A 22,505-nucleotide genomic window follows, 5' to 3' on the forward strand; every position below is an offset into this window, starting at 1 on the left:
AGCTTCCAGCTGGGCGCGCTGTTTTGAAGCTGCCCGCCCCCCAACCCCAGTGTCCTGGCTTCGAAGCCAGGAGCGGGCGCTGGCTTCAAAGCCAGGATGCACCTCCCCTCTTTTTCTGTTAATGGAGGCATCTACTGGATCAACAATCTTTCTGTGAATGGAAGGGCACAATTACATTCAACCTTCTGTGCAAACAAAATGCAAATTATAGGAGGTATCCAGTCAGACACTAGCACTTATGTAAATTATTTACGTAAAATAGTGACCTCTGGCACAGTGCCAATCTCATTCATTGGTGTGACAGGATTTCCCAGAAAACCCATCGTGCCAGCTAATGTTATGGCTGTTGCTGGTGCAACGTAATTTACATTAGTGCCAGTGTCCAACTGAATACTGTCCTTTAGCTTCAGTGTTAATGCTTTGACTAGCAGTTTTCAAAATAATAATAGCAAAGAAATGTATGCAAGGCTAACTTTTTTTTTTTTTACCATCTCAGAACATGACATACCGGCTGCATTCCTATCTGTAAAGGTGGACCTAACCTCAGTTACCTGTACACTAGTGATATCACAGCTACACTACTGTAATACACATGTCAGAAATATCAGTATTTTCACTATTTTCACTATACTAATTTATATGTTTTCAGTGTACATCTCTTGATGGGCGATGTTCTATAAGCTGTGACGATGAAGTAAGCATTAAAGATTTTCTTAACATTTCAAAATGTTGCACTGCCAGTGTTTCTAAGTCAGGGATCAGCAACCTTTTGGGGCTCCATGGGCACATAAGGCCATTTCAGAAACTGTCCTGGCCACCATCACAAAATGACTGCCATGGGAGGTGTGGCAAAGAACAGATAACATACACAAAAAACAGAGTACAAAGCAGAAGTAGGTTCTGAGCTCCAGCACACTCAACAATTCTGTTGAAGCTACAGTTTTCAGCACCAGAATTTCATAACAATTTCACTTGCCAGTAAGAAAATATTTTAATTTAGGCAAAAAAAGTGGGAGAAGCAGGACATTGTCTAGGAGAGGCATTGTCTAGCCCAGTTCTAAGTGAACAAGAAAAGTCGCAGCTGCAGACAGCTATTTTTCTGAAAAATATATTTATATGAGAATGAAACAATTTCTCTTTTGAAATAACTTCCAAGCTATCACGTGTATTGACACATGTTTATGCAATTCAACATGCAAGTTTAGAAGTTGAGGTAAAATAAGCCACAAGTATTATGTTCTTAAGGATTAAGTAAGTTGCAATATATCCAGGCAACAGGATCCAGTGGTAAAGTTTGCACCACGTCAGGCAACATAAGTGGAATAATCTCATATTTTAATACTTCCTACATAAAAAAGTTAATGTAAAAAAACTAATATGTTACTTAGAAGTAGTCAGTCTTATTCCTAGAAATATTGTTTTTATTGAAAGGGAGGGTTTTTTTTGTTTTCTTTTGTTTTAGTTGAGGAGCATTTAAATATGTGTCCCTACCCCCAAACCTGAGGTAGCACAGTCCAGGGAAAGCTTTACCATTGTTTCTCTTGACTGTGAGACCTGTCCCTTACTATGGGAACCAATATCTTTTCTATCAGTAGCAATTTTTTTTTATGCAGAGCTTTGTGTTTTCATGTTCAGGGTGGGGGATGTAAATAGTTGAAATGACTCTCATATTCTGATATTTTAAACCCTATGTACCAGTTTTTCTTTTATGCTGTTCCAATTGTTTTGTTCTATCCCTAGACTATAACTAGGTTACAGGATGTACCTGTGCTTTCTTAGAGTAGGCCTTTGATAGATTTTCCCCTATACCTTTGGGGTAACCATATGAAAAGGAGGACAGGGCTCCTGTATCTTTAAGAGTTATATCAAAAAGGGAATGTCAGCAGGTATCATTGTTATGCATGCAGCACCTGGTGAAATTCTTTCTTCATCACAACAATTATGCAGGAGTCCTGCCCTCTTTTGTATCTGGTCACTCTAGTATATCTCCTGCAGCTTTAACTGTTGTGATGAAGAGGGAATTTCACTAAGTGCAGTATGCATACAAATTACACCTCCTGAAATGCCCTTTTCTCTAGAACTGTTAAAGTTACAGAAGCCCTGCCCTCCTTTCCATATGGTCAGCCTATATATGTTTCAAGTGTGGCCATTGAAAATAAGTTTGGTAGAATTACTTTCACCTGTCTAGCAAACCAAGACATAGAAGTATCCCAGTCCACAGTAGATTTTATGGATAAGCTATAACTTGGATTCCTTCGCACATATTCCATTCACTCTTTTCAGTGAAATCATATTGATGCCCAGCTATCTCATTGAAGTGGATACAGCCTCTATCAGTTTAACAGTGTTAGAAGGCTATGTTCAACTTTGTTACCTTCAGTCAAAACACCAATGGGGCAATTCAGAATAGGTAGAAATACAGTCATGCACAGATACGGCCTTCCCCTACATTTATGGTCTCTCTCTCTCACACACAGACACTCAGTTTGGGTTGAATCTACAAAATGTAGCTGCTGACAAAAGTATATATTAAAAGGTTTCAGAAGATAATGAGGCATCATCATAATCATCTAATCCTTTTGTAGTACCTATAACTTTGGTTTTTATTATTTTAACGTAAAAAATTAGTGGACCATCTTCAAAGTTCTTATTTTAGTACTGTTCATGTCTGGGGTTTTGCAGTGACAGCTAATGTCTCTAGAATATGTTGCAGTGAAGAGACTCCACCAACTAGTTCCATGCTCACCACAATATTCCTTTCCACCCCTTAAGAAATGGACACACAAACACAGGCATCTCCTCCCTGTAGTCTGGGAACACTCTGGTCAAAACAGAAGATCTTCAGCATAGAGGGTTTACTCCAGCTTGGATATGAAGTTTTCACTTCATTCATGGAAGGTTTTTTCCATGAGTGAAATTCTCGTTTCCTGAATGGAAGTTCCTTCCATTCACATAGCAAGAACTTAGGATTCAAGCCTATGAAATCCACACATGTTCTGCTGCTGTGCACTACCACATACCAACTCCTCCTTCCTGAGGCCATTGCATCATCAGATGCCATCTTGGTGATGCAGGAAAGATGGGAACATTATTGCTCTCTATTTGGAGGTGAAAAGCACGAAACCAGAATACTACTGTGAACATGTACTACTACATATGAATGAAGCATCCCTCCCACTTATATAGTAGTTTGATGAACTTCTTTAATTCTTGAAATCAAGAATTTAAACATGGATTTTGTTACCTTACAGAATATTAACTGTTACCTCATTGATAACAATGGATTTATATTAGTTTCAGAAGACTATACACAGGTAAGTGGAGATCTGTATTCTGCATTGGGGGGGGGGGGGAATCCAGTCATACAAAACAAGTGTTGTGTCTGATCTATGCTGAAGGAATGAATAGCATGAGATTAAAAGAATTTAACAAAAACCTCCCTGCCCCAAAGCATGAAGCTTACCTTTCTGGGGGTCTGAAATAATTTCTACCTCACAGTGGGGTGGGCCTGCTCTTAAGCTCATAAAAACTTTAATTTATAGAACCCCTTTCAGCAGTCATGTCTGTCACTCATGAGGAATGTTTACCTTGATGGGGGAGGGTTCTCCTCAAGCCTCTTTCTGAAACGAGAAAGTCTTGCACTTACTTTTTGAAGACAAAGGGATTGTTCAGCACTGCGACAATGCCATGTGAGCAGCACAAGTTATGGCAATTAATATAAACCTTTAAACTTTGATCACGGCTTTGTGCGGGACTTCAATTACCTAATGCACCTGCCGGAAGAACTACTGAGAGCAGAAGAGCAAAGTTTCTCTTGCACAATGTGATGGCGTGGGCACCTGTTTGAGCTCCCTGTGCTGCCCCTGTTAATTAAGGAAGGGGCCAGCTGTTAATTAAAGGAAAAAATAGTTGGCCCAGTTCCAGCAAACCGGCTAGCTGAGAAGGAAGCTTCCAGTTTGTGTAGAGAAGGCATTAAAAACCAGCCTGCCTCCCAAAATATCCATAAAGGCAAACAACCAGCCAAGGAAGCCTGCAACAAATAGAAGAAAATAAGCACTGAAGGGTAGCTGTACAACACATGGTTTGTGAAAAAATACAGACTAGGAATGGCCCATATGCCAGCCTCAAACAACTCTGTAACTAACCTATGCTTGTACAGGTGTAATTGTTAAAACTTCATAAGTTAATTTAGGTGGAACATTGGAAGGTGGGTAGGGAACATGTGCCCCTCCAAATGTTGTTGGATTGCAACTCCAATCAATTTCAGCTGCCCCTTACGCCTGGAACGCTCTTCCAGAACATTTGAGAACTACAAGTTCAATCGCAGCTTTTAAAGCTCAGCTAAAAACTTTTCTTTTTCCTAAAGCTTTTAAAACTTGATTTTGCTCTGACTTTTATACTGCCTGTTTGGTGCATTCTCTTCCCCTCCTTATTGTTTTATTATGATTTTATTAGAATGTAAGCCTATGCGGCAGGGTCTTGCTATTTATTGTTTTACTCTGTACAGCACCATGTACATTGATGGTGCTATATAAATAAATAAATAATAATAACTCCCATCATCCCTCACCATTGGCTATGCTGGCATGGACTGATGGGAATTGCTGTCCAACAGTTCCTGGTGGGCCATATGATCCTTAGCCTTGTTGTAAGAGAATAAGGACCTTCCTGTAAATGCTCCATAAAATATTTCATGTTTTAATATTTCATTAGATTTGCTGATATACGGTTGAATTTTTTAAAAATGAAGGAGATATATATTTTTTTTAAAAAATTATAACAGCTGGAGGTGGTTTCTGCATTCTTCTCCCTTCTGCTGCTCAGCAAATCAAGAGCAATATGGGCATATGCACAATGCCTGGGCAGAGATTTTGTAACAATATATCCCCACAATGACTTTTGCCATGTGTGTCTAGAAAAGAGAGATTTTAAAAAACGAAACAAAAATTCACTTTACAGTTTCACCTAAACAACAGCAATTATTGTTTACATGCCGGCTGTATTATAGTGGACAGCAACATAGCATACATATTTTTATCTAGAAAAACAATAAGATTGTCCCTCCCAAAACATTGGTTATCAAAGCTCCATCCAGTCATCGCAGTTCTTCACCCGTCTTGCAGAACACCCTATTCAGAGCCTAATACAAAGGATCCTAACAGACATGTCTCCAATCCTCTGAAAATTCAATATTCTTTGCCCCTACATTTTTAAAATTATGGAGACAGGAGTAAGACTTCTATGATAAACAAGTATACTTCCATTTTCCTACCTGTGCATATTCTAGATACTTTTCCTTCATGTGTTTCTGGAGAAGCACTAGAATTGTGTTTTCCAGGAAGTTAATAGTATTGGACATACTGCAAATTGGGCAGCTCACATTAATTTTGAAAATCAGAAAATTTTAGGGACAAAATCTAGCCAAAGTTAAGCATGAAGTTAAGACACACACACATATTTGGTGTTGCTGTGAATCAGAGGAAAGTAGTTGCTTGAACTTGTTTGATGTCTGACATCTTATCTTCTTGATATTCATTGCTCAGGTAGTCCCATTAAAACGGATGTGTTCAAGCAATAAAATACAAATGAACCCCTTGCTTCTAGCACACTTTGCACACCCAAATACTTTGGGCATAGAAGGCAATACTTGCTCTTTAAGCAGAGGAATGCTTCCGTTTTTGGCTTGGCCTGTAATTTCTTTGCCAGCAAACTCCCAGGTGCATATTTGAGGCCAAGTCTATCATTTACACTAGTATCAGGATTTCATTAAAACAAAACCCATAGAATCTACGCGGTGCCCTTTCTTCCCACAGAAATTTTGGCTTTACTCCTTTCAGGAGTAGACAGAATGTATGTAATCCTTTTGTACTCAAGGGTCTGTGAAAAACATGTTTCTACACTACGAAATGACAATTCACTGCGTATGTGTGAGAGTAAAAATCTATGTCAGGAAAAAGGACTAGCCTAGGAGATATCAGATCACTTTGGGATTGTCCAGAAAATCCATAACTCAAATGTTTGTTTTCTTATCTAAGATTTTTCTTCATTATGCCATGCCTTTTTAATTTAGTGAACAAAGGCAAAATAGACCACGCCCCAGGATAAAGCTATTCATACAGAAACAGAATATAAATATTTATACGTCTGATAAAATGTAGAGGTTTAAACAGGTCATACAGGAATTATAAAAAATACTTTTTATGATTTGTTTAGGAAATCCTTTCAAACCCTGTTTATATCTTTATGGAGCAGCATTTTAATCACATGGGTTTATGCTCAGATTAGAGTATTTTCTTTACAAGTTTTAAGGTTGAGTGCATTTTTTTATTTCAAACATCAGATGTTATGCAATGAACCCCAGTCTATTGTGTAAGCTCTCACATCTGCTCAAGGGATTATTTTGTAATCCCTATAACTTGTCCTGACAGTTAAGTCCTTTTCAATTTTTATGAAAGAGAAGTAGCCCTTAAAACTTCATTATGTAGCTGTCAAAGCTCCTCCATTCATTTCACAGGGTATTCCACTTTAAATTGTAACCAATGTTGATTTGCATTTATCTACATTTCTGGACATCTTTATGCTTTCTCCTACAGACTGGAAACTTCTTTGGTGAGGTTGAGGGTGCAGTGATGAACAAGTTGCTAATTATGGGCTCGTTTAAAAGGTAAGACACATTGCCCACAAATGTTTGCATAAATTAAACAAAAGTGATCAGGGACACTCAGTGAGCTCCCTGGCTGAGGGGGAATTCGAATCTGTGCCCAAGGCACAAGCATTATTTGAAGGGTGGGGGCTAGTACAACCATGTAACATGGACCCCCTTCCAGCCACATAACCACAATTCCATCCCATAGATACAGTCTCATGAACCGTGAAATAAAGATTTATATTATGAAACTATGTTTTCTACACTTCTGAAACTACGCCATGGCCTTTTCTATCACTTTCCCAAACACCTCCCTTTTTGGCTACTTTTGTTTAACCTGCCTGAAGAAGAATGCCCAAAACGAAATGATTTGGTTGTTTAAATACCAGGAGCCAGCTTTTACTGCTAAATTAAAAAAAGGAGCTAACTTAACAGATTGTATAATTGTACTGAGTAACCCACCTGCGTCTTCCCTCTGTGCAACTGATAATGCTTCTTATAAAAGCAGGCTTCTAGTTTGCTTTCTAACTGCACTGGAGATTTTTCAAATAACCCAGCTGCAATGTAGACCTTTTCCTGATTCCCCCAGCATAATACTCACTTAGGGCCTATTCATAGGGATGACTGTGGCTAAGCTAGTCATTCCCCGTTATCAGGTTCTCATACTGCAGCAGGAAAGCTAAATATAGAAATCAAGTAGATTATGTCAAGTGGGTGATGTGGTCATGTTCCCCACTTGTGCCACGGACCCCTAAGGAGGCTCCACAGTGTTGGAGGGATGTAATTACATCCTACACCTGGCCCACCTGGTTCACAGTTAACAGTTGCTGACATTGTCACCACATCCGGCCATATGAAAGCAGCCCCAATGGGCACAGCAGTTTTCTATGAAATGCCACTCACTTGCATTTTCATCCAGAATACTTTATCTGTATTTGACTTTGTTTTGTGTTTGCAGCTCAGTGGTTGTGTTAAACAATGTCTACAGTGGAGCTTATGAACTCTTTAAAACTGAGAGTGCTTCTGAGTCACCGCAGCCAGCTCCTAAACAGTACCCAATGCTGTTGCTGTGCTAGCAGGACAATCTGCTGGTGCAATGGGAAACTAGCACTGGCTAATGCAACTAGAAACTTGCTGAAATTAACTCTTCTGGAATGGGAAAAATCAGCAGAATTTGCAGAAGGAAGCTCTGCTGACTCGCCCCATTCCAGAAGTGGTTGTTTTAGCTAGTTTCCTGGGTTGCACTAGCAAGCACTTGCTTTGCATTGGGCTGGTGGACGTTCCCGCTAGCACAACATGTTTAGAACTGGTGGGTCGCCAGCATTGGATACTGACCTTGAGATTAGGAAATATTTCTTCCAGAAAGCGTAAATTCTGAAAACTCTAATTTTGGGCAATATCCACTTGCTTTAACTATCTTGTAACTAGGGATGTCAGAGGAATCTACAATGGATTCAGATGAGTTCTGCTTTCTGTGAGTCGGACCTGCAGGTTCTACAATGGACCGGGTTTTTTTCTGAGTCACAGATTCTGGACCGGTTTTTCACTTTTGGGAGGAACAAATTAGAAAGAATTCATTCTAAAAAGGCATTCAGAAACCATATTGGCTGCCCTTATATTTGGGACTGAAACATCTGCCAACAAGTATGTTTGTGCTGGTTTATTCAGTGTGGAAATCAAATACCCAATCTGCTTCTTTAAACAGAATTTCCTTTCCATGCAGTCACTTTGATCCAGCTATTTTTTATTGGGGCATTTTAGATTCTTGAGAGAAGGGAGCCGTATTATTTGATTCCAGACATGATCCTAAAGTAAAAATCCATGCACACCATTTTTCAGTACTGGGAAACTATTAGATTGATAAAGTCCCTCTTGGATTGCCTGTTTGAGTTTTTGAAATCTATTGAACATATTGAATAACTTTCCAAGAGTAAATGTTATGCCTTATTCTAAGTAAAGACTTCCCTTCATGTACGTCTCATGAAGATCTCTTCAGGAACATAACTAGACACGTTTAACTGGAAAGTGAGATGCCTACAAAACATCACATTGCAAACATTGCTGTAATTTGCCAGCATAACCTGAGCTGCTGGTAATCCTTTGAAGTTAAATTGACTTCAGACAGATTTTCTTTTTTCCTGTAATACATAGCAGAATTCAAACCTTTACTGTGTCAGGAAATTGTCTATAAAAGGGCAGATTTTGTCTCAAAGTGACTGCCCTAAAGAGATGCACATTTAGGCTGCAATTCCTTACCCACTTACTTGGGAATGAGTCCCATTGAACTCAATGGGACTTACTTCTAAGTAAACATATGCAGAATCCTGCTGTTAGTTTATGAAAAGTTGTTTTGCATTACTCCCAGGGGAATGTCTCTAATGAACATTCTTTTGGGGGGCCTTTTTTCTGATACTCAAAGAAGCTGTTCTATGGTCATTGAAAATAGTAGGTTTCTGGGCATTTAGCACAGTGAAAACACCCAGGCATATTATCATCAGTGGCGAGAATAAATGCAGTAGTCCACACCCCCAGGCTTGGGCTGGGCAGTTTGATGGGTTTAAATTTAGTTCAGAGAGAAAACAGGCAATTAGGATTTTCTCTAGCTATAATCAGCAGAACAGGAAACCGTTACCTGCAAAATGTAGATATTTAAAATATACAACATCACTACAGAAGGAGTGGTTACCTGGAAGTAGGGATGGGCCAATCAATCTATTTCTGGTCTGTGTCAGTTTCCCATGTGTTCATTCATCCTCCTGTGCTATTTCCACATCAATCTGTGATATATATATTTAAGTGTGCACACAGAAATGTGCATCATCTTGTATGCATTTTACCCTAAAATATGCATTTTGCTCAATTCTTTGAGCTGAGAACTGAATCACAGATAATGTCACCTACAGTTTCAAATTGCCTACAGTCAAGGATGGAATTCTAATGAAAGAAGAAGCTGCACTCCAGCCAAGCTAACCTCCTAATGATATGAGGCAGGTCTTCCATAATCCACACTAGTACAATGTGCTAGAAGTGCAAAACAAGAGCTAGAAATATGTGCAGAGCCAATAAACTGTACATGATCTCATCCATAGACTGCACACCAACTCACAAAACATATAACATGCATATATGCAACATGTTATCAGGCAATGACTTGAACATTTGTAAAACGCGCCCATTTTTCTAGTCTGTCTTAGAAGAAATCCATTTTATAGGTAGAATTCACTAGCGACATCAAGACTGGATCCAAGGAGAGTGAGTGAATCATTGACAGAGAGAGCCAAGTCAAAACATATAGAGAGCAGATCAGTCAAGAATGAAATTAAAATACACCCTGAACGACAATTTTCTAAATATTCCTATTATTTTCTTTTAGCCTAGCACAAGCGAAAGTTAAATACTGAGACCACACAATACTGGCCCCAATAATTAGGTAGGATGGGGGGCTGCTATGAATTTCCCACCACCCACATTGGTATTAGAAGATTTGACAGGATAATCAACGTAAAACATTCTCATGGTCTCCAATTTTTCTGTGGTCCAGAAAATATAATGTAGTGTAGAAACATATTAACGTTCCCACTGCCATGTACCTTATTTTTTGCTAATCTACAAGGGGCATGGCTAGACGGGGCGATATTCCGGGGATCGCCCCAGGATCATCCCTGTGCTGTGCGTCCACATGATGCACAGGGGATCCCAGGAGTAGGGAGGGATGATCCCTCCCTTGCCCTGGGATATTGTCCTACAGTTTTTATTCTGATTTTCCGCGGTCTCGGGATGTTCTTGAGACCGCAGAACGTGTGGCCTGCCACGAGGACCTGGGCACGGAACTCCTCAGGAGCTTTGTGCCCATCGGGGGTGGGGTGGGGGAGGGGTATTACCTTTTGCACAGGAGCACTCCTGCGCTCTTTTCCGACTACAAAACAAAACAAAATGGCAGGCGCGATGTCCTCTTCCTCCTGGGACGTCACACACTGCATGTAGATGAGGGTGACGATCTCGAGATCATAAAATCGTGAGATCGTTGCCCTCCACCCCTTTGTCTAGCCATCTTGTTGTTTTAATGTTTGTCTACTACTCTGAAGTAGTACTTCAATCCATGTATGTGTTTTGGGTTGGATCCCTCTTGTGCACAAATACAGCAGAAAGTCAGTAGGTGGACAGTTGTGACACCAGAAATGTGTACCATATCCCGCTCCAGTCTTTTTATAAGAAAAATACCGAGAGTGTCAGACTTTCCCCCCAGTCATTCTCTGTTCCATCATGTCTTCCCAAAGAACTGATTCCTAATGGTTTGCTTCTATCTTCAGGTCACAAAGACCTGCGACAAATCATCCATTGTGATGTATTTAGCAGCAGAGCTGACTCTGATTGTGAAGAACAAGACAAATCACTTGCAATTAGAATTGCAAACACAGTAGAGTTTCTTCTATGCAACATAGGCCCCATTCAGAAGACACTTTAAACCACGGCTTTAACCACAGGGGTTTATTTATTTATTTATTACATTTTTATATCTCCCAATAGCTGAAGCTCTCTGGTTAAACCAGAAAGCTGGGCCGTGTTCAGAAGACACTTTAAATCATGGCTTTAACTGCCGTGGTTAAAGGTGTCCTCTGAATGGGGCCATTGCTTGAAAAAGATTCCCCCCCCCCAAGTTGGCAGTGCAATTTTCTACAGGCCTACACAAAAGTAAGCCTAATTGAATTCAATAAAATTTACTCCCCTGTAAGTAAAAACGCAATCCTATGGGATAAATGCGTATGGAAGATTATCTCGGAGGCCTCTGTCCATCCTGGGGCCTGTTTGACTCTTTGTGGCAGGCACCTTTCCATCCTCCAATACAGCATTTTCATTAGATGGGAATCTGATCCTGTTGTTCACTGTGCCAGAAACTGGGCCTGAGAGACTGTTGGACCCAGCAGATTCATGGCCTTTCCCATTCTTGCCCACTGATTGGCCACAACACACCCATTTTCTTCCATCTGGATAGTTTTCTGTAGCAGTTTGGAGCGGTGAGGGGATGGCATGGGGGAGAGATCTATAGTCTCCCTTCTGGTACTCTCTAGGGGCCATAGGTTTGCACTCTTAAGGCACAATATTATGGCTCCTAGACATTGTCTGAGGGGCCGTAGGATACTGGGGAGTCCCCTCTCCGAATGTCAAAGACAGAGCGGACAGAAGGGGGAGTCTGAGATCTTCCCCCTCTCCTATCTCCTCGCAGCTGGTGTGGAAAGAACCATGCCAGCTGCCTGACCTTGGAGAGTGGGGAACGGGGGCATTCCAATGGTTGAGGAGGGGAGGAAGCTGGTGAGGCAAGAATCTGAACTATCCTAACCCTCTTCCATCTCCTTCCAAAGCACCATTGCTAGATGGGTTAAAAAGCCCATCTAGCAAAATATGCAGTGAAGATCACCTTCACTGCCCCTCCCTACTTGCATTGGATGACCAGAAGCCTCCGGTTTTAGGGGGGTTCCGACTATCAAGGGCACCATGAATAGGGTTGTGCCCTTAATCTCTTAAACTTCTTTGTGAACTTTCTGCTGAAAGGCAATTTAGAAAAATAGCATAACTGACAAAATATAAGATGAAGTTCTTGCATCGTGGAAATTCCAATTTGGGTTAGACGGAACTTTGAAATGTTGACGCATACCCAGTGATACGTTACGCGGTTTGTTTATTATGACTGCTGTTTAAAATGTCTTTGGTGAACAGTCTGCAAGGCTTTTGGTGAGTAACAAAGCAGCCCTGTACATGAAAGAGCACACATATGGGGGCAGTCAAATATTAGTCATTGTTAAAATTTCAGCACTGAACACTTTCTGGAATATGTCCATTTTTCAGGTGGGGGGACTAAGATTTTCTTGTTTGGATTTCTTTTCACTTGGCAGGAGGTGGTAGCAATCTGTAGTGTTTGACATTTTAATGGATAATATTTTAGAGTAACATTTGTGTTTGTTTAAAAGTAACTCAGCTGCAAACCCTCAAGGTGAATAATAATAATAATAATAATAATAATAATCTATACACTTGTGTTTTTTTTTTAAAAAGTATGCATATCTTTCTCCCATTGGAATTAAAATGGCTAAATTTTGAGTGGATCATGCAGCAGCTATTTTTTTTTTTTAAAAAAAAATAGAAATGCCAAAGGTAGGTCCAGGAAAGATTTATTTTCCTACAATCAGTATCAGCTAATGTTATACTATACATGCCTTTTCCATATTTTTGTCCTGGAACCAGATTTTTATTGTGTGCAATATCTGAATTTAGAAAGAATGGTAAACCCATCAGCTTGCCACACATACTGTATCTGGAGTTTTAGGACACTGTCTTACAAAGCTTATTCACCATAGTCTTTTTTAAAAAGTAATCCACTACTTCATTTGCCCACTGATTTAGAAAACTTTTGCCTGTAGTACATAATCTCTGTTTTAATACATCTGTAGGCTATCAATCAATCATGGAGGCATGTGAACTGATAAAATACAGGGGAAATGTTTGCAACAGGAGTGGGCAAAATGTGGGTCACATCTTTCCCGGCATCCTCTGGTGTGGCCCCTAACCCATGCTGCTAAGATTTGCGGTGTTTACCAAAAGAAAAAAGAAAGAAAGAAAAGGCAATTGGAAACAAGCTAAATATGTTCTTTTTAAGCTTTCTTATTAAAAACTGGAATTCAGTGGCAAACTGCCATTTTGGGGGGCACTGCCACAAATTTTGGTGGCACGGCAGAAGGATAGCAGCCGGGGTGGGGGGCAGGGTTGGAAAGTTCCCACAAGGACCTCCTGAAGTTGCCTACCCTGGTTTAGAAGGGCAATGTGAAAGATTCCACTTATTTGAGACATTTAAGATAGAAAAAAGTTCTAAAGTTCTGTCTGCGGAATGCTGGGAGTTGTAGGACCTTTTTCTGTCTAAACATGCACAGGATTGTGTCCTTAGAGTGAACATGTACACACACTGTCATTTAGCCATTGAAGAGGGGAAAATAATGCCCCCTTTCGCCATCTCTCTTCAGTCCCAGATTTCTGAGCAGAGATGAAAAACCTAAGCACAAACCCTACTGGAAGTGAATCTAGTGGCAGCAGAGGAGGGCTGGGTAGAGAGGGGGAAATTCTGCCCTGGGCAATCTGCTCCCTTCTCCCCACCTTTTTGCAGATTTTGAGAATTCATATCTGGACATAGATCTTCCGTTCTAGAACTACCCAAATAAAAACAGAAAGGTGGCAACCCTAGCAGCTGTACATCCACTTTTGTGGATGCATGTGGCCAGTTTTGTGCTCTATGCAAACAGCCCTGCAAAGACTGTCAGTATCATTTCTATTCTCTACAAACAATATGTTTAAAATATGAAGGAACTCACATTTCTTGGAAGTATTTTACTGACTATCTTTTTTTCTGCAGCACTTTTAGTGTATAAGCTTTATGAGGTTTTTAACCGTATTCTCCCATATACACAACCACCACTCTGTCCGCTGCACCATAAAAATGGCATCATAAAACTACCACAGACAAGGTCCGTGCCAGGACCACTTTTATGAAGTGTAAAATGAATAAACTCGTGATGAGAGTTAATGGACAAGTAGTTGAACCCATTTCCTTCATTGCTTGGTTACTATCTTGTCTGTATTTACTGAATTCATATCGAACGACACTTAAAAAACAAAACCTTTAGTCATTCTATGTTGTGCAGATCCTGAGTCTGGGCCATTTATAAGTGTAAATTCGGTTTATTTAGTGTAACTCTCAGTACTGGCTGAAGTAATGAGTGCTCTTCTGGCGGTGGGCACGCCACTGACTTTCAACCACCACTTCTACCTTGAGAAGCCACAAAAATGTGTATTTTCTAATATTATATATATATATATATATATATATATATATATATATATATATATTAAACTGCATAGCTAATTTTGTTTCCTATGGCTAAAATACAACCTAAGGGCCAAAGTTTGATCCTTATTATAATGGAAGCGTTCTAAGCACAAGTTTAACTGTCCCACTGAAACTTTGATTCTTTGGCTAGTCTGTGTGCCCTTAGTTTGCAAACTAGGCCGGATCTACACTACTGCTTTAAAGTGCTTTATAACAGTTTTAAAGCGCTTTAAAGCAGTTAAAGCGCTTTATAACTGTTATAAAGCGCTTTAAAGCAGTAGTGTAGATCCGGCCCAAGTGTTCGCTTTTGTAGCATCACACCGAGTCCATGCTATCCTTTTCCTTCTGTTGTTGCTTATGTTGTCCTTTTTTTATTGTATGTCTCTATTTTCTCTTTCCAAATCTCACAACATTATTAAATCCTTACAGACTTTATAGTATTCCCCCCCCCGTCTTTTATTCTTCCTTATCTGGAATGTCTTTTAATATTATTATTGTTATATTTATTTGTATCCCGCCTTTTGCCCAATGCTGGGCCTCAAGGCGGCCTTACAAATTAAGAATCCTATTACGGTAAGGATTCTTTCTAACCCAACCACTCCCTTTTAAAATGTTATGTGCATTCTACATGCCCTGTGGGCAAATCCTGTTGTATTTCATTCTGGTTTTCCCAGATGAGTTTTCTTCCTTTTAGTCAAGCAGTTTTCTATTCTTCTTTATAGAATTACTCTTTATGACTACCAGGCCATGTGTAGAACAACCAAAGAAAGTACTGATAGTGCTCACAGCTTACTGGATGTAAGTACCCTTATAATTCATTATGAGTACCTCTTCATTAACAGTGAAATCCTATACATCTTTAATCAGAAGTTAATCTAACTGTGGTCAATGGGGCTAACTCCCAGGTCAGTGTGTATAGGATCGCAGCCTAACAACACAGTCCTATCCATGTGTATTTGGAAAGAAGTCTCATGGTGTTACGAGGGTCATACTCCCAAGTAAGTGTGTCTATTGGGACTGCTGCCTACATCATTTGGAACATTGGTGCAAATACACACACTAATCTGATATTATTCATCTGTATGTTACTAGACTTCTCAGAGGCCCCATTATATTATTCCGAAAGTCTTTTGGGAATTGCCTTTCAGCATTATTCCATGTTACAAGAAAAATGGTTTGGAATAAATAAATGCAATGTGTTCCTCATTTGCCATTTCAGAATACTCTACAGTAGCATTTTTTTCTATTATCCCACACCAATGCTAAAGCTTTGTCAATGTGTTTGTCTCAGTTATGAACACCTGCTTTCTGGACTTCATAAATTACCTATAAACATTTGCTGTATTTTAAATTATGAGGGGATTTCAATAGCCTACAAGTTAACTGCTTCTTACTTGGTTTTTAATAAAATTATAAAATCAACAATGGATTCATTTACTAACCATTTTACTTGTAGACCTGCTTAAAGGGCTGTTCCTCTGAACCTCCTGTTATTAAAATTATGGTGAGAGACTCCACATATTTTAAACCTCACTTCTTTGCAAGATTGGGGCTATGGTTAATGAATGATTTTGAAAGGCAAGGTTCCTTTTTAGTTCTTTAATTTTTAAATCTAAAATTGTCATCATATACACCATGAGTATTAGATTGTAAGCCTATGCGGCAGAGTCTTGCTATTTACTGTTTTACTCTGTACAGCACCATGTACATTGATGGTGCTATATAAATAAATAATAATAATAATAATAATATTTTTTTTAGCTCACTTGAAACAATAAATGATCAAGAATTCTAATTCTCAGTATGATGATTGCTGAAATCCTGAACAAAATTTGAATAGAATTCTGTAAAATTAGAAAGTTTTACAGTTTTCTATCCCTAATTTCTTTAACTTTTTGGAAAAACAAAATTATGGCAACACCCCAAATCTTCATGCCTTATTGAGTACATATGAATTGAAATGGTTTGCTTATAAACAGATGGTTACCTGATAACAGATATTGTGAAAGAGCTACAGCTATAAACTTAACAAGAATCAAGAGAATGCTCAGGATTTTGAATGGAAGACTAAAATCCAAGAAAAATTGGTCCCATAAATTCAAAATTTCATATTGAAACTTGTTTTTAAATGTACGTCTTGCAGTTTTGGGGGGTTTTCTTTGTCAAAAAAGTAATGTGAAAGAATTTGTTTTCATACTCAACCTAAGTTTTATCACAAATCCTGCAGCTTACTGTCTTCTTTTTTTTATTCATCTGTTACTTAAAATCCGCACTTCAAGGTTGTTGTTGTTTTACAACAGCATCCCCAATTAGCGCTACTGATATATGGCCAGTTTTAAATGTCCAGTTGTCACCAGTTCTATGCTTTCAGCACCTCATCCCAATATTAAAATGCATCTCATTCCAGTGTTAAAAACATTTAACCTTTCATGTTTCAGGAGTACACACCAGGTGCAGCAAAGTGCATAAAAATCATATGCCAGAGTGTATATGTTGAATGTGAAAGTAGCTCTTGTCTTTGGGACTGTTAGACTAAATCAAGTTATTCTTCTGCAGAAACACTCATTTTGTATATCAGGACCTTCCTTTAAGAACTAAAGAACTCAGAATGTCTTTGTACATATCAGAAGCTTCAATACTTTGAGAAGTGTTTGCACCTAAGTCCTACTGAAAGCAATGGAACTGAAATACACAATCAAATGCTTCATATCCCATTGATTTTTTTTAAAAAAGGGATTAAAATGGCTAATTTTGTCAGATTATATCCAATGTGTTTGACACAAGGAACTGAGAAAAGAGTCGATTTTGTAAATCTTTGCTAAACGCTGATCATTGTGTATGCAATAGGCCCAAATTAACATTTCTTTTGACACTTTTTGCAAACCTAGGGGTGGATCCCAAATCCCCCTAATGTCTCTGGGAGGCTTCTGATCCAGTGGAGGAATCCTGCTGACAGAATGTGGGAGAGGCAGTTTTCATAAAATCTTCCCCCTCCTGTAGACCCCTGTGTTCTCCAAATGCAGTGGAGGCTACTGGCTCTACTGTCAGTGGGACAATGAACCCACACTGGTTTTCAATAAGAATCAGTCAGAACTCTAAATGAGCTCCCCAAGGGGTTGGGGGCAGGTGTGGTGGGAATAGCTGAAGATCACCTTCCCTCCTTCCCACCCATTCCTTGGACATTTCTGCCAGTGGGAGCGTTCTGAGTAGAATTCTGCTCAGGGAACGCTCCTGCTGGCAGAACAGAAGCTGGATCCAACCCATAATTAATGCTATGATTTGGATTTCCCTGATGGCTCTGATGCACACTGGTTATAAAGAACCATGGCTTGATTTATTTATTTATTTATTACATTTTTATACCGCCCAATAGCCGAAGCTCTCTGGGCGGTTCACAAAAATTAAAACCATAATAAAACAACCAACAGGTTAAAAGCACAAATACAAAATACAGTATAAAAAGCACAACCAGGATAAAAACCATGCAGCAAAATTGATATAAAATTAAAATACAGAGTTAAAATAGTATAATTTAAATTTAAGTTAAAATTAAGTGTTAAAATTCTGGGAGAATAAAAAGGTCTTCAGCTGGCGACGAAAGGAGTACAGTGTAGGCGCCAGGCGGACCTCTCTGGGGAGCTCATTCCACAACCGGGGTGCCACAGCGGAGAAAGCCCTCCTTCTAGTAGCCACCTGCCTTACTTCCTTTGGCAGGGGCTCACGGAGAAGGGCCCCTGTGGATGATCTTAAGGTTTGGGCAGGTACATATGGGAGGAGGCGTTCCTTCAGATAACCTGGCCCCAAACCGTTTAGGGCTTTAAATGTCAATACCAGCACTTTGAATCGGGCCCGGACCTGGACTGGCAGCCAATGAAGCTGTAAGAGGACAATATTTATAATGAAGAAATGAAGAAATAATGAAATATACAAAGCTTTGTTTTCTATGTTTACCTTTCACTTACTATTGGGGTCTCATGTTGCTGTTATGACCTTCTCAGAGGCATCTGGCTGGCCATTGTGGAAATGCTGGAATAGAGAGGTCTGAGCCAGAGCTCTTTGTACATTCAGCTAGTTAAAATACTACTGGATACGAGTTTCCATTGCTCCTTACTTTTGCTGGTAGAGAGGTTGATAAGAATTGACATCATAGATTGGATTAGCCTGGGAAATAGCAGATAACATTCAAATACCATTTTATTCACTTTCCTTCTTTTGGCCAGCGGTAACACTTCCATGGATAGTAATTCATTTGTTAAGCAGAGTAGAATAGAACCGAACATAATTGGGTTTTTTTTAATTATTATTTGCATCAGCCACAAGCCATTGCAACATTACACATAAAATAGAACAGGTTAAAACTATGGAAAATTATAGCAACCACAAAATGCATCAAATATTAAATACTAATTAGCAAGTAGAACTGATAGACTACTTTAAAAAAGAAAAGAAAAAAAAAAGAAAAGAACTCAGGACATCATAATAGATCTTATTTTAATGGAAGCCACCAAATATTTTGTGGAATTTGTAGAGTAAGTTTCATGACAGTAATCAAACATTGAAATATTATTATGAAGGAATGGTACTGGCCGTCAAAAGTCTTTCTATACATGTTTGAAATATTATTTTGCCTATTAAATATTGTGCCTTCTGTTCTTTGAGTAAACAAATTGCTTCTCTCCAGCCTTATAAAGCCTTCTTTGCTGCAGTGAAATGGATTGCAAGCGAACTTGTCTTGTAAGTAAAACATAGTAAGATTTTATCTTATATCTCCTGTGTAGAAGTTTAGAGATTTAGAACATATTTAAAGCTTTTTGGTTTTGCTCTGTAGTAGTTTCCAAAATGCAAACTGACAGTACAAACCTATACATGTCTACCAAGAAGTAAATCCAATTGTTCTCAATGGGGCTAACTCCCAGGTAAGTGGATATGGGATTGCAGCCTGGGTTTCTTATGCTGTGGTTGCCGTTAAATGTAATATGAACATTTGGCTGTTTCCAGTGCTGCTTGGTGGGTTGTTCTCAAATGAGCGTATTTCATCATGGGATCTTCCGTTGTGCTGTAATTTTGTAAGGGATTCCAACGTATTGATTGGCACAGTAGAAGCTTATGCAAGATCTAGCTGGGCTTCTTACATGTTAAATTTGTCATGATCTAATAGGGTTTAAAGTGAAAATGGAAGAAGCACTTGGCTTGTCATCCCTGCAAAAGAATTGGATCCCACTAAGAAAGCACAAAAGAGCTTTTAAGTCTTCTCTTGGAGTCTGGTGGCTGTGGCTGTGGGGTGGGGATGGAGCGGGGTGATTGAGAAATATCTAATTGACCCAGTTTACTATACTACTGTTTTGCAGGCAGGCAGGGTGCAGCTTTAAAGTGGAATTTGAGTTTGCGTGTGTTTTATTGGACATGAAATTGTAAAAATAAAAATAAAATCAAACCTCAGTGACTGCTAAGATTAAGTAGAACAAAAATCTGTACAGTACAAAGGAATATTTTTGTTCCTTATAGGAACATATTATTATAATTTTTTTTATTGATTGTGCTGCTAGGTTATGGTAAATGCTTTCCCTTTAAAGATGAGTTTCTGTAAACTATTTTCATTTCATTAATTTTGAAAGACATGATTTTGAATTGCATACATGTATGACATGAAGCTGACAAATCTCACAGTAACTATTTTTGTGGGGAAGTTGTACATGGGATAGTTTTGCACTTAGCCAGTACAATACAACTAGAAATAATATTATTCAAGAGCCTAGAATGGGAATAGTAGAGTTATTTGTTCCTTAATTCAATAGCAAGGACATTTTAGACCATATGGGATTTTATATTAGAGAATCAAAATATACTGCATTAAAGACTTAACTAAATATCCAGAAGTTAAACTGCTGGGGGCTGCCATACACCAAAAACTGTAGTGGGTGGGTAGGTGAGGGGGGTAATATCCAAACTTATAGAAAGGCTATACCTTATTCCATACAATGCCGATTTCGCAGAATTTTGCGTTGCAAGATGGAGTCAGCTGGGCAAAAATTAACAAGTGTACTAAAAAACAATGTCATCTTGAGCTAAGTCTGATGTCTGTCTTTTAATAGAATAAAAGGACTCCTATTAGTGTCAACTAATGGTATGAACATGCCATATGTAATCATATGATATATTTGATCTTTTGTGGTTTAGGTTTCTGGTGGAATTTAATCTATGCAATTGGTGGCATTCAGATCTAACAGCAAAGGGTAAGCATAATTTGTATTCATGGTGGCATTAACAAATATATTCTTTGCTTTTATAAACAAAAGGAAACACTCCAAAAGGTCCATGGAGCTCCATGTGTGCAGGCACTTCCAGTTTTCTGCTATGTGAAGTGAAGCCTGCCATGCACAGAGACATTTTCCAATACACATGCGGGGTTCTGATGACAGGCATTGGCTACAGTCCTGAAACCAGTGGTTCAAGAATAGTAAGATGATGGAGCCTACTTAAGGGTAAGTGGTTTGAAGACTGCAGCCAAAGCCCATTACACTTTCTTATGGCAGCCTTGTTTTCAAATTGCCATGAGGTTACAGTGCATAAAGCAAACTGTTTAACACATGTGATAAATAACACTTTCATTTTTCAGTAAAAGCAAATGGAATCCTATAGTTCCTCCGGTGGTACTGTATTATCTCTATATTGAAAAGCATCCTCCCCAATTAAAATCTCAATCTTCTGCATGTCTACTCAGACATAAGTCCTAATGAGTTCAATATGACTTACTCCCAAGTGAGTGTGTATATTTATTTATTTATTTATTTATTTATTACATTTTTATACCGCCCAATAGCCGAGGCTCTCTGGGCGGTTCACAAAAATTAAAATCATCATAAAACAACCAACAAGTTAAAAATACAAATACAAAATACAATATAAAAAGCACAACCAGGATAAAACCACGCAGCAAAATTGATATAAGGTTAAAATACAGAGTTAAAACAGTATAATTTAAATTTAAGTTAAAATTAAGTGTTAAAATACTGAGTGAATAAAAAGGTCTTCAGCTGGCGACGAAAGGAGTACAGTGTAGGCGCCAGGCGGACCTCTCTGGGGAGCTCATTCCACAACCGGGGTGCCACAGCGGAGAAAGCCCTCCTCCTAGTAGCCACCTGCCTCACTTCCTTTGGCAGGGGCTCACGGAGAAGGGCCCCTGTAGATGATCTTAAGGTCCGGGTAGGTACATATGGGAGGAGGCGTTCCTTCAAATAACCTGGTCCCAAACCGTTTAGGGCTTTAAATGTCAATACCAGCACTTTGAATCGGGCCCGGACCTGGACTGGCAGCCAATGAAGTTGTAAAAGGACTGGCGTAATGTGATCTCGCCGGCCAGTCCCTGTTAGTAAACGGGCTGCCCTGTTTTGTACCAGCTGAAGCTTCCGGACCGTTTTCAAAGGCAGCCCCACGTATAACGCATTGCAGTAATCCAAACGAGAGGTTATCAGAGCATGGATAACTGTAGCTAGGCTATCACTGTCCAGATAAGGGCGCAGTTGGTATATCAGCCTAAGCTGATAAAAGGTGCTCTTTGCCACTGAGTTCACCTGTGCCTCAAGTGACAGTTCTGGATCGAAGAGCACCCCCAAACTACGGACCCGATCCTTTAGAGAGAGTGCAACCCCGTCCAGGACAGGGCAAACATCACCTCGCCGGACAAATGAACCACCCGCTAACAGTACCTCCGTCTTGTCTGGATTGAGTCTCAGTTTGTTAGCCCTCATCCAGTCCATTACCATGCCCAGGCACTGGTTCAGAACAGTCACTGCCTCACCTGGGTTTGATGAAAAGGAAAGGTAGAGCTGGGTGTCATCCGCATATTGATGACACCTCAGTCCACATCTCCGGATAACCTCCCCCAGCGGCTTCATGTATATGTTAAACAGCATAGGGGATAAAATAGAGCCCTGCGGAACCCCATGGCTTAGGAGCCACGGCACAGAGCAATAATCCCCCAGCACC

The 22,505-nt window shown here is 39.4% G+C and overlaps 1 protein-coding gene across 1 annotated transcript in view; it reads left to right on the forward strand.

Annotated features, from left to right (window-relative positions):
- Window positions 1-22,505, forward strand: part of CACNA2D3 (calcium voltage-gated channel auxiliary subunit alpha2delta 3) — a 650,216-nt gene that overhangs the window by 594,852 nt on the left and 32,859 nt on the right. The window contains exons 29-34 of the mRNA XM_063121610.1: window positions 650-694; window positions 3,252-3,314; window positions 6,594-6,664; window positions 15,242-15,317; window positions 19,201-19,253; window positions 20,697-20,752. Coding sequence (XP_062977680.1) covers window positions 650-694; window positions 3,252-3,314; window positions 6,594-6,664; window positions 15,242-15,317; window positions 19,201-19,253; window positions 20,697-20,752 — 364 coding nt within the window. The remainder of the gene's footprint in view (window positions 1-649; window positions 695-3,251; window positions 3,315-6,593; window positions 6,665-15,241; window positions 15,318-19,200; window positions 19,254-20,696; window positions 20,753-22,505) is intronic.

This window comes from Elgaria multicarinata, chromosome 3 (genome assembly GCF_023053635.1).
Source record: "Elgaria multicarinata webbii isolate HBS135686 ecotype San Diego chromosome 3, rElgMul1.1.pri, whole genome shotgun sequence".
Taxonomy (NCBI): Eukaryota; Metazoa; Chordata; class Lepidosauria; order Squamata; family Anguidae; genus Elgaria; species Elgaria multicarinata.